Source organism: Drosophila yakuba, chromosome 2R (genome assembly GCF_016746365.2).
Source record: "Drosophila yakuba strain Tai18E2 chromosome 2R, Prin_Dyak_Tai18E2_2.1, whole genome shotgun sequence".
NCBI classification, from domain to species: domain Eukaryota; kingdom Metazoa; phylum Arthropoda; class Insecta; order Diptera; family Drosophilidae; genus Drosophila; species Drosophila yakuba.
The window spans coordinates 4,603,634-4,616,071 of record NC_052528.2 but is presented as its reverse complement, the minus strand read 5'-3'; the positions used below and the strand labels follow the sequence as shown (position 1 = coordinate 4,616,071).

Here is a 12,438-nt window from a genome sequence, read left to right as displayed (position 1 = left end):
ATTTATTGCAGCCGAGTCGCGCTGGTTCGCCTTACGACGAGCCCATTAATTCGCCCACACCCTCACCCTCCACTCTGTCTGCGGCCAAGAGTGCATACATCCAACAGCCTCCGCTGCCCACTTACATGCAGCAATTGCCTCTCGGCTCGCCGGCCGCAGGAACATTGCCACCCACCACAGCGGACAATCACCACTCGGCCACTGCCCAGCATCGCCAGTCGATCGACTACAAACCATATAAGCCCAAGTTCCACAATGCCTCGTTGTACTCCTGCAGCAGTAAGGAGTTGCAGCAGCAGCAGCAGTTGCAGATGCAGCAGCAACAGCAACAGTTTGCGCAGCAAAAGCTGTCCATTCAGCTTCCTCTGGTGCAGCAGCCGTCACTGGCGCATCCCACGCTTTCGCCAAGCACGCAAATGAAGATGAAGCACCACATCAACTCGCATCAGATCCAGTTGCAAATGCAGCAGCAGCAATCCCTGTTGGCCCAGCAATCACTGCTGGCCGCCATGCCACCTGGCGGGGTGTATTACCTGGGTCAACCTCCATACTACAACCAAGATACTGCGGCTGCCATTCACCAGCATGCGTTAGCCATTCAGCAATTCCAAATCCACCTGGCACAGCAGCAGCAACAGCAGCAGCCACACCCGCCGTTGGTCAAGCCGCCACCACCAATGCAACAACCTCCAAGTCTCCCGCCGCAACAGGTTGGTTAAGAACGATTGTTTTTTAATAAGGAGATTAATTATAATATATATTTTTTTAATGCTTACAGTTGGTGCGTGCCAATAGCCAGATTTCCAGTGTAGCTACAGCACCTGCCACTCCCACGCCCGCCGCCAATCTCAGCAGTTTTGCCAGCTCAAGTGGTGGCAAGCAAGTAGTGAGTGTTTAACTAAACATTTATTTTCACTGCAAAACTAAAATTGACTTCATCCCTTTTAGAATGTGGCCAAGGTGCAGGAGCACATTTCCAAGTTGATCTCTCAAAATGAAGCCATAGTTGAAAACAAGGAGATATTGCTGCAGAAGAAGTACCCCAAGCAACTTAGTCGTTCCCGTAGTTTTAACAATACCAACAGCAATAATGCTTCACAACACGGGAGCAATCCGTCGGCATTGCATGCAAACAACAGTCACAACACTAATGCACAGATGCCAGAGCGCGAGACTAAAGCGAATTTGGCACAGGCCATCTTCCAGAAACAGCAACAACAGCTTCAGCAGCAACAGCAACAGCAGATAACCCAGCAGCAGCAGCTCGAGCAACAGAACTACTATACGTACATGCAACAGCAACAGGAATGCCAACAGCCACAGCAACAGCTAGAACCTCCAAATGGGGTGGTTAAAAGGAATTCCTATAAGCCTGGGGTAATGACGACGCCTGTAAAGCAGCAGCAGCAACAACTTCCTCCCCCGCCCTCCCCGTTGCCCATGCAAACAATGCAATATCGCCAGGACCCTGCCACACCAGTAGCAAAAATTGAACAACCGACTACGGCAGTGCCTGTTATGCCTCTTAATTTATCAGCGAAGCCACAACCAACTCTGGTAACTGTTCCTGTGAGTTCATTGTCTACCAACTCCCTGCCACCGACTGCTACCAATCCGACTAGTAGCTCGAAAACTGCTCCACCATCTGCCCAGGTGAATAACTCGATAATTAAGAACCTACTGCTTAATGCTCGAGGATTAGCCGTGCCGATTGGCGAAGGCGATGATGCTGTTTATTCGTGTCCCATCTGTGCGAGCGAATTTCGCAGTGCGGACGATCTGAAGCTGCACAACAGCACTTACTGCCAGGATGCGAGCTCCAGTGCCCCAATGAGCCCAGCATCTTCGCCCTTCCGCTCCAACTCTATCTCATTGAGTCTACCGGAGCTAAAGAGCCACATGGCCAACTCCAAGAATCCGTTGTCTCTGGCTAAGTTGGCCTGGTCGCAGTTAAAAACCAAAAGGAGCAGTTTGGTTTTAAGTCGCCTTAGTGCGGCACAGACACCAGCAAGGACATCAACGGTAACAGCTCCCACTGTAACTCCTTCTGCCCCAGCTCCTGCTGTAGCCACAGTCAGTGCTCCATCATCAGCACCTGCCCCCCAGATTGAAGCTCTGCGCTTTGTGGATGCACCTCTACCATCGCCTGGTCCATTATTGGGAAAAACTCCCTTAGTGGACTATGCTCAGCAAAGTGCACCGCGCAAGGCCCAGGATTCTGTGGTAATCACTAAAATGCACGAGGATCGGCAATTCGTAATTGAAGCTCAGCCCGCCAAACGCATCAAGACTAGCGATTTGACGGCTGCATCCTCCTCTCAGCAACCGACAAGTTTCAACTTTTCCTTCAATAACCAGAATAGCAGTAATGGTGTGCCGGAGTTGCAGTCCTCCAAGGAGGAGCGACTGCGCAGATTCACCTCCTCGGGAGGCAGCATGATTCCTATTTCGGAGTGCCCTGACTTGGACAACAGTCCCAAGATGATCAGAACCCCGTTGCTGTCCGGTGGAAGCTTCCAGGATGTTTCAATCAAAGTCAACAACGAAACAGGATCCTCCAGTAAGGAGCGCAAGCTGATGGCACTGGTCAGTGGCAGTGGACTTCTCGGCCTTAGTTCAGGTCCGCAGCACTTTCAATTTCCGCCCATTAATTCGATAACTGCCTTCAATCCGCTAACGCTGCCACCGATGAGCGGTGGAGATAAAAGCACTCCAGTAACACCAATACCTCATGTGCCTGGAATGCCAGGACCCGGTAGTCTGACACCACAAATGCCGCTACTGCCGCCTCCACCTCAGCAGCTACAGTTACCAGTTTCCTCTAGTCGAGGTCGCAGTCCAAATCGAAAGCAACCCAGCCCTCTGCTGTTGGGAGGAGGATCCGGTGAACTGAAGGCCCTATCGCCATTTGGCGGAGTTCAGAATGTGCCAAGCGAATTCAGTCGGCAGCCACCAACTCCAGCCCAGCGACAGGCTCTGCAATGGAACAGCAAGGAGACACCGAAGAAAACACCATTTAACTTTCTCCGCATGGCTGATAATCTGAAGACCTCTGAACCTGAAGTACGGCACTTTAATCTGGAAAATGTTATTGCTGGGAAACCTCAAGAGTTGCCTCTAACACCACTACATGTTGATACTCCTAACGGAAACCCTGCCGAAGAGGCCGGTCCAGTAGCCAGTTCCTCATCATCGGCTAAGTCCAAGTTTCTGCGGCCCACTAGTTTGCCACTAAAACCTGGTACCTTCACTCCTAAACGCCATCATGGCATTACACCGACAGCCAATACATTGCCGCTGATCTCGCCGGAGACCCCCAGGCCGTCCAAATCCTGTGTGCAACTGTATCTCAACGGACATGCCTACACATATCTCGGCCTCAAATGCAGCACAAAGATGTTTTACTGTACGGTGAACTGCCCACAGCCTTCGTATGTCGCCGGAATGCACAAACTTTCGATGTATAGCGTTTGGCAGGTATGCGAGGAGAACCAGCCACATCCACTTGGATTCAAACTAAAGCAAGTTATGGCTCTCTACGACTCCCGTCAAAGGATGTTAGGAAATGGCAGCTCCACCGCTATGGCTGGATCGGGAAAACTTAGCTACAATTTAGTCGCTTCGCAGCAAATCGTGTCCTCCCCCTCGACGTCCTCCGCCAGCAGTGCCTTCTATCAAGGGCCCCTAAAGGCCCCACCCACTGTCACGATTGCCGCGCTCAGTGAGGCAAATGTGGCGGCCAAGGCGAATGAGGAGGCACAGGCCAAAAAGTTAGAGACAAGTCCGTCTGGGCAGCCCCTGGTGGGTGGCTACGAGTCTCATGAGGATTATACGTATATCCGGGGCCGAGGAAGGGGAAGATATGTGTGCTCCGAGTGCGGAATTCGCTGCAAAAAGCCGTCGATGCTTAAGAAGCATATTCGCACTCACACGGATGTGAGGCCATTCACATGCAGCCATTGCAACTTCAGGTTAGTTTATAGCATTCTTGGTGGTCTTCAAAGATTGCTTATTAGAAACTTTGTTCTATTCCACAGTTTCAAGACGAAGGGAAACCTGACCAAGCACATGCAATCTAAAACTCACTTTAAGAAGTGCATTGAACTGGGTATAAATCCGGGACCAATGCCACCCGACAGCGAGTTCTTGGATGTTGATATGGACTTTGACCAGCAGTCATCCACTTCGGCAGGAGGACGCACATCATCGATGGCTGGGGAATCTGATTCCGATGACTACAGTGATAACGAATCTGAGAGTAGTGGTAAGAAAAAATGGATATACACTTTTTTGCACAAATTGCTGATTCATTCAAATTTTTTCACAGATACGGATGAGTCCAAGTCCCGACTAAAAGAGCACGAAGCTGCCAGAGGCCTGCTCTCGTTATCAATGACGCCTCCAATTCCGCAAAGCGTATCGCCTTATCCACAGTTGCAGGATACACCCCTACCAGCGGCTAGTCCTGCCAACAGCATTGGCTCTTCCGGCTCGCAGCCTAAGAGATTAGTGTGCTCGTTCACTTCGCCGAAGCCACCTTTTGACTACCAGAAGCAGGAACAGTATTACTCCAATCCGGAGGAGTCCAAACCGAAACGCAGTGTGGCCAGCGAGGAGAGTGCTCCCATGGATCTCACTAAGCCGCGCGGCTCCATCCTATCAATTTCCCCCTCACCTGTTCCGCAGCCCGCCCATGATCTTCCCAAATCGCAGGCCCAACAGATGCACGATGTTATCTTCGGCACCTCCGGCAACGAAAGCGGTTTCATGAAGACTCTGATCTCGGTTTCGGACAAAGTGCGGATATCTGCCGAAATGGAAGAACAGGCCAAGCACGAGGCGGAGGGTGAGGATGTTCAACTACAGACCTACATAAAGGAGCATGCACTGCATCAAGCCAAGATAAAGCAGAGTCAGTTCAGCCGCAGCTATCTGATCAACACTCTATACACAGCAGCATCGCCTGTAATCAGCAGTAGTAGCACTCTCTTTACCACCAACAGCAGGCCCGTCATGAGTGTAAATGAGGTTCCTAGCATCGAAGTTCACGAAGTAAAGACACCAGAAGCCACTGAACCACCTCGTAGTGCACCTGTAATGGCTGCAGTTATTCCAACATCACTTCCTGCTCAGATTGGCCAGGAAGAAAACGAGGAGAACGAGATCAAACCGGATCAGGAGAAACCTAATGTCGCGGAGCCACACAATGCCAATTTGCCTGCTGCAGTGCAGCAACCGGATGTCAATGATTTTAGTGGAGTACTTGGAAATCCGCCTGCACCACCAGCAGCATCTGTAGCTACTTCAGTAACCACAACAACAGCTGCACCTGTCCCCCCGTCATCCACTGCCAACTCAACTCAGCCCACCCAGCGTACTGTGATTGTGGGCGAAGATGGCTTCAAAAGCTCCACTCCCACTAGCAAGAGCGCCGATCTCCAGCATGTATCCTATGGCAGAGGAGTGCCGCCAGCACCCATTGCAGGCGATGCGCGTCCCACCTGTACCATCTGCGCCAAGACGTTCCAGCGGCAGCATCAGCTGACCCTGCACATGAATATTCACTACATGGAGCGAAAGTTTAAGTGTGAGCCATGCAGCATATCCTTCCGCACGCAAGGGCATCTGCAGAAGCACGAGCGATCGGAAGCGCACAAAAACAAGGTTATGATGACGTCGACTTTTGGCGTGCCAACCACCTCGAACCCGCGACCCTTCGAGTGCACCGACTGCAAGATCGCCTTTCGCATCCATGGGCATTTGGCCAAGCATTTGCGCTCTAAGACGCATGTTCAGAAGCTGGAATGCCTGCAGAAGTTGCCCTTTGGAACCTATGCAGAAATTGAACGTGCAGGTATTAGTCTCACTGAAATCGATACAAGCGACTGTGAAAACTCGTTGATATCACTAAAGTTGCTGGCCCAAAAACTGCTAGAGAAGGATCCTAGTAAGCTCAGTAGCTACACCACACCCTCTGGCATGATGCAGCTGGCCCAGGATGCAACAGGTCCTGTCTCGCAGGATAGTGCGTCCGAGGATGGCTTTAGTGCCGCCATTGCCTCGGCTATAGCTTCGCTGGACAACGACAGTGCTGGCAACACACCCAAGAGAGCCAGCTCGATGTCCGAGGATGAAACGGTGGCCAATGGCCTCAACAATAGTCTGAAGCGTCGTTTACCGGGCAGTTTCAGCAGTACGGGCGAGGAGAGCGATAATCCACCGGAAAGCACTGGCGAAAAGCGGGCTCGTTCTGGCCAGGAGCTGCCTGTTCCCGTGGCTGCTTCAGCAGCGGCAAGCAACTGACAGTACATGTACATGCTGCAGCCCAGCTGAGGTTATCAGTATCCCGCGGTCTACCACCGGGACACCGGTCAGTACGGCATCTACAATTCCAGGATCGAGAGCCGCCATGACCAAACCACCTCCAACGAGCGCATATCAAATGTCTAAGCATATCGCATTTGGGCACACACACAACTTATTCTAGCTAGCCTATAAGACCCACCACTCCTTGATGATAGGCCCAACTAATATTGGGCTAATCGCGGGTAGTAATCAAACGATAGGGGAGCCAGATAAGCGAGTCACCTATTCCAGTGTAAACACTCTAGGGGGAATACCCTAAAATAATCTTATACAAAGCCTTTTACGGTGTTAAAAGGCAGTCACCCCACACAGATCGTTTCGAACTGAGTCTTAAGTATTTAGGTTAAGGAATCGTCATCAGCTAGCCCTAGTTATAAGCCAACCAACAAGCACACTTATAAATCTATATTACTATATAAACACTAAACCATAATTTGTTTTCGAAATGCATAAATGCAAAAACTTCTGATGTGCTGTGAGTCTATCTACAAATGTAAAGATCCGAGAGCGAGAAAAGTGTGTTATTTTTAAGGCCTAGCCCCAAAAATAAACCCCCAAACCGAACCAGAACCCCCACAGAAAGTATATTGGTTTTCTATGCCCAGATCCAAATTTAACCATCTGAAAAATCACGTAGTTCTTCCTTATTTCAAATTGTTATCACACCAAGTTTTAACGAGCAACTAAGAGCGGTGAATGAAAAATTATGTATACACCTAGTTTGGTTTTAATTCTTTAAACAACGAGACCACGAGACTCATTTAATTGTTTGTTTTAATTTTGTATTTGGCAGAAGAGAAACGAAATGATGAAAAATTGCTAACTGTAAATAATCAATATGTTGTCATATATGTATTAAGCGGTAGGTTAGATAAACAAACTACACAAAGTTGATAGAGATAAATGAAATATTGTACAAACTGCTATGGCAAGCGCTGCAGCAAATCTATATATACACATAGATATATATCTATATATTTGAATGTATGTATGTGGTTAAACAACAAGAAAATGAAGTGATCTATTACATTATTGTAAAATATATCAAAAAACGAAGAAAAAACAACACAAACAAACATAAAATCTTATACAAAAAAATGAAAAAAATAAAGAAATCAATGTGAATATACAACGCTTATTTGTTTATTGTTAGTGAATCACATCAAAATCGGGTTTGGAAGTACAGATATTCCTGAAAAACAATATAAAATATAATTGTGGAAAATTATATTTTTTTAAAGCATATTACCAGAAGGAAGGCTGATCCCAGTATCAAAGCCCGCTCCTTGGCGGTTAGCTTGACATCACTAAAGTAAATATTCGTTGTGTACTGCGACTTGCTGGCCAGCCATTTGTGGTCTATGGAAGCCCTCATATTGCCGCCTGAATGGATCTGGAAGGGAACAAAAAGGCTGTATATTCCGAATATTTTGAAAGGGAACTTGAAATTCATTCAAGCTCATATAATATTGTTTTATCAGTAAGTCAAAGGTTGTACCGACCTTAAAGTAACACTCTCTGGGCAAACAGAAGCAGCAGAATCCCGAGTTAGCAGGACCCTCCACACAAAATACTGGTTGTCCCGTGGTTTCATCTTCGATAAAGAACTCTGGCTGCATGAAAGTGGGTGACTGCACCACTCTACCCAGCACATTACCAGGTGGTATCCAAATCTCCAGACTTTTTGGCTGGCAGCACAGCGATCCTAGGGCTAGTTTTTTGCGGAAGACCAGAGCTTCCTGGTGCGTTTTATCCAGAAGGTGCATCTGAAAGGGCCGTCCAGCTCCCCAAACTATGCGATTCTTTTCTGTGGAGCTCTCGCTGGCCGCGAAGATGGCGTCGCCCAGTGGGGATCGCACCACATATCGGTTCTCCGAAGAGACAGCTGTCAGAGCTGCAGAGGGTAAAGATATATTAATCACGATTTTGGGTATGGTTGGACTAGTATTTACCATCATTGAGCTCAAAGGTCTGTTCAATATGTACCGACGGCAGGTCTGCAAGGCAATCGTATCCGGAAAGTGGGATGAATGTTCGGCCCGTAACCGTGGCAATCGGCACCGGCAGCGGGATGCGAGGAGCCTCCGGCCTGGGTTGTGAAGTAATGCTGATATGGGAGTCGTAAACTGAAGGCAAACAGGGAAGTCATTTATAGGTCATTTTCCCATAAGATAAATAAGCTGTTAATATTATCACTGTTGAATTATATTTTAGAAGCCATTTTCATAGCCTTAGCATTGTGTTTTGAAAATTTCAGTATATCGAATTTTGAAAGTGTAATTGAACCTGTTAACTGTTTAAGAATAGAATACTTTTTAAAATATTACGTTGAATTCGATTGAATGAACTAGCAGATATCCAAAAATACCTCTGAACAATGGTACCTGTATTGAATTTATTTGATGGTCATATTAAAGTTTAGATTAGAACTGTTGCAGTTCTTTGGTTTTTCAAAACCTAGGCCCATAAACGTGTTATTACTTTTCTTTGAACAGGGAAAAATTGGTGTAGGATACAGCTAATTTCATGGGTATGGTTTCACTATCGAAAAGATCGCTGGGTTCGGTTCCATCGCCCCAAACAAAGGCACTTGAGGAGGCCCAGACCACAACAAAACGCTGGCCGATAAGATATAGCCAACCTGTAGTCGCATATTTGCGTCGAACTGTGACACACTCGCTCCCAATAATAATTAATCCGGTGCACCTCTTATCAGTTGGTAACAAGTCGGCTGCTCCTTTGCGTGGGTGATTCACTCGCTGTTTTCGTTAGTTTTCGAAACCCATATCCCTTGATTACCTCTCGGTTCTGAGGGACTTGGCTGTTGAGCCACTCGGATCTCACTGTCGTATTGCAAAGTCCGCACCGCGTCGTTTTGCAACATTTCGCCAGCAATTTTCAAACTTTTCTGACGGCGGTCTAAATGAAATGGATAACGGTGGTTGGTGTGGCAGTCGCGCAACAGCGGGAAAATGCTTTGTGTGCATTGCCTGGTCACACTTTTTGTCGCGGATGCTTTGAATATTTTATAATGAAACAACATCATATTTACAGTAAAACGTATTTTGTAAGCCTGAATTCATTGCAATGATGCGCAGTTTTCTATAAATATTGTTTTGTGCGGCTTAGCGGTTTAAAGTTAAATATATTTCCCTGCAGAGCTGCCACCTATTTCAATCAGTTAAGTAACGTATTTTCTGCACCTACGATATATACTAAATTATCGGCGGAAAAATGTGCTATCGCACTTAGGTCATACCAATCCTTACGGTTTATTTTGTTCGCAGCAAAACAAAAATAAAACCAATTTTTGAAGAAAACAAAATTTGTTTCGTGTATACTCGAAATACATTCTGTCACCGTGTTCTTCGATCGGAGTTTGCTAAATGAGGTGGCGACGAGCAGCAGGTGAGCCATGAAAATTGCCACAGTGCTGACCATTTGGCCTCTTTTCGACCATTTGTTGTTGCGGAATTTTTTGGCCACATTTCGGGTTGTTTTCAAATCGGTTATTCAAGGGGTTGGAATTGCGTATAAAAAGGTGCGCAGCCGCAGGAGCGGGAGCGGCGTAAACAAATGCCAGTGGTGCTCGGTGGGGGCTAATCTCTGGAGCGCGAATAGCGACAGTGTTCTCTGGGCCATCGGCGGAACCAGCTAAATCGGCGCAATCCGTAGGAAATCGAGCGATAAGCGGAGCGGGTTCAAGTGCAATAATCAATAAACGTGCTGTTCAAACATCGGTGCTGGTCGAAATAGATAAAGATAAAACCTAGTCGATTGTGAAATTCCTGCTGTCGATCGGATTGAAAGCCTAAATTTGCTCCCCGTTGGCTCCACTTCCGATGTAATCCCCCAAGTGCTTCTGGTATTGCCAACTTGCACTTTCCCCCTTGGACTTTGGGGGGTGGTTTTCGGCCGGAAAAATCCATGAAAAGAACCGTCAAGTGCGCCACGCTGGTGAAAAACTGCTGGGAGTGTTAGTTTCCGTTTGGGGCACCAAGAGAACGCGGCATGTCGCTGGAGGATCCCTTTTTCGTGGTCAAGGAGTAGGTGTCCGCGATTTGGCAGATGGCAACTGCACTGTTGGTGGAAAGTGCCACCTTACTTATACCTCTGCTTTTCTTTCCTTTCCCTGCGCACCCCCACAGCGAGGTATTCAAAGCTCTGAACAAAACCCGCGGCCTCTATCTGCGTTGGCGGGAGCTGGGCGAGAACGGCGGAACGGAGGCTGAATGGACCACCACCGAGCTGCGTAACTCGCTCCGGAGCATCGAGTGGGATCTCGAGGACCTCGAGGACACTATCAATATCCTTTTTGCAACGTCTATTGAAAAATCAATTCGTTACCTGGTACTCAACGGCATTCAATTGCGATTGCTTTCGAGACTTTGGTTTATTTCCCCCCAAAGAATAAGAGATTCCATTTGAAACTTCTAAATGTGCTTTTTAAAGATTAAATTTTACTCTTTTCAGTAGTCAAATATAAAAATATATATATAGTACATATATCTTTAGGTCGGTTGAACCGACTGTCTTGGTCACCAGTGTCCCAGGTTTTCTCCTTAACACACACCATTTCGACTCATACGCATCGTTGAGAAGAATCCAAGCAAGTTTCGGATCGACAACCGCGAACTCTCCAGCCGGCGCCACTTCATCGACAACACTCGAGATGAGGTCAAGCAGATGAAGGATAAGATGAGCCTGAACCGGAGCCGGGACAGAGACATCACCGCACACCAGCCGCTGCTCGACAACGATCGCCAAAGTCCCAATCACAATCATTCCATTGCCATACCCAACTCTAATTCCAACTCCAACGAGTACCATCAGCATCCACACAACGATCGCACTTACCTCGTGGAGTGTCCCAACGGCAACTCGCTGATCAATAGCGGCAGTCAGGTGGCCAATACCATAGCTGGAACCATGTCGGCGGCAGCGGCAGCAGCTTCCCGCCACAGTGGCACCAAATACTCCAAGCTGGAGAACGCCCTGGACAGTCCAAGTCACTACGGGCAGACGCATCACGGCGGCATGGACAGCCCGAGTCATAGGTACGTGGGCGAAACGGTGTCCATACAGCAGCGCATGATCCAGGGTCAGGATGAGCAGCTGGATATGATCAGTGATTCGATTGGAACCCTGAAGACGGTCTCGCGGCAGATTGGCGTAGAGCTCGATGAGCAGGCCGTGATGCTAGATGACTTCGGGAACGAGTTCGACACCACGGAGTCCAAGTTGGACACGACCATGAAGAAAGTTGCCAAAGTCTTGCACATGAATAATGGTAAGTGGTGCGGCACTTGGGGTATTCAAGGACTATTTTGATTGAAATATTGATGAAGGCTAAACGCTTCAGTGAACCACAATCAAAATTAGCCTTTGAATACTTCTGCAACTGTTGATTCCTATGATTGAACTTCATCATTTTTTTCTCGCGCAGATAAACGTCAGTGGGCCGCCATTCTCATCCTATCCGGACTGTTATTGTTTGTGATAATATTGTTTATTATTTTGTAATTGCTTTTGTTGTTTCCAATTCGTTTATATTTAGTGTAAATTAGATTTATTTATGACTTAGCTTGATTTTGAATTCGGGCCCTTAGAAGCACATCAAATTATGATTATTAAAACGATTTATCAGCCAATTCCATGTAAACTCCCTTGCTGTATATACACGGAAAAATTTTAATCAGATTTACTACCAGCCTCTATATATACATATATATAATGTAATTCCAAAGCTACGGACAGATGATCATGTAAAGTCAATGTAGGCGGGTAATAAAAGATAACTACTTATAAACCAAGTGCTCCAGAGATCTGTCATTCCCTATTTGGCCAAAGGATACTGCAACTGACCTGTACATACATCGAAGGATATATCTGCATATATATATATATACACACACAAAATGGACCTACCAATATCAAACGAGTTATTTAACGAAGAGTCTTAGGAAATTCCTCTAACCAAATCTAGCAAAAACTTGTATGCAATTGAGTAAATATATATACTTATAAATTAAATTCCTAATTTAAAGCTAAATGAGGTACTTCTTCCGGGTC

General features: G+C 47.1%; 3 protein-coding genes across 6 annotated transcripts in view; 2 read left to right on the top strand and 1 right to left on the bottom strand.

The window, feature by feature from the left end:
• The window catches only part of LOC6529326 (pneumococcal serine-rich repeat protein), a 43,665-nt gene extending 36,399 nt beyond the window's left edge, over positions 1 to 7,266 (top strand). For all 3 annotated transcript variants that reach the window (XM_002090295.4, XM_039372950.2, XM_039372951.2), the window contains 5 exons: positions 12 to 710; positions 779 to 886; positions 949 to 3,971; positions 4,038 to 4,264; positions 4,328 to 7,266. In XM_002090295.4, the coding sequence (XP_002090331.3) occupies positions 12 to 710; positions 779 to 886; positions 949 to 3,971; positions 4,038 to 4,264; positions 4,328 to 6,303 (6,033 nt within the window). In that variant the 3' untranslated portion in view covers positions 6,304 to 7,266. The remainder of the gene's footprint in view (positions 1 to 11; positions 711 to 778; positions 887 to 948; positions 3,972 to 4,037; positions 4,265 to 4,327) is intronic.
• A 221-nt stretch (positions 7,267 to 7,487) lies between these two features.
• LOC6529325 (phospholipid scramblase 1) lies at positions 7,488 to 9,293 on the bottom strand. Its single transcript, XM_002090294.4, has 5 exons — positions 9,166 to 9,293; positions 8,319 to 8,492; positions 7,869 to 8,260; positions 7,616 to 7,759; positions 7,488 to 7,558 (listed from the first exon to the last, which is right to left on the bottom strand). The coding sequence occupies exons 1-5, from the start codon at positions 9,248 to 9,250 to the stop codon at positions 7,529 to 7,531; spliced, it is 825 nt and encodes a 274-aa protein (XP_002090330.1). The 5' UTR covers positions 9,251 to 9,293; the 3' UTR covers positions 7,488 to 7,528.
• Positions 9,294 to 9,617: 324 nt separating this feature from the next.
• Positions 9,618 to 12,179, top strand: LOC6529324 (syntaxin-6). 2 transcript variants are annotated; one of them, XM_015196698.3, is made up of 4 exons: positions 9,618 to 9,774; positions 10,515 to 10,672; positions 10,955 to 11,656; positions 11,813 to 12,179. In XM_015196698.3, the coding sequence occupies exons 3-4, from the start codon at positions 11,053 to 11,055 to the stop codon at positions 11,887 to 11,889; spliced, it is 681 nt and encodes a 226-aa protein (XP_015052184.1). In that variant the 5' UTR covers positions 9,618 to 9,774; positions 10,515 to 10,672; positions 10,955 to 11,052; the 3' UTR covers positions 11,890 to 12,179. The 2 variants fall into 2 exon arrangements, with proteins under 2 accessions (XP_015052184.1, XP_002090329.1); XM_002090293.4 differs by lacking the exon at positions 9,618 to 9,774 and adding an exon at positions 9,985 to 10,412.
• Positions 12,180 to 12,438: the final 259 nt, after the last annotated feature.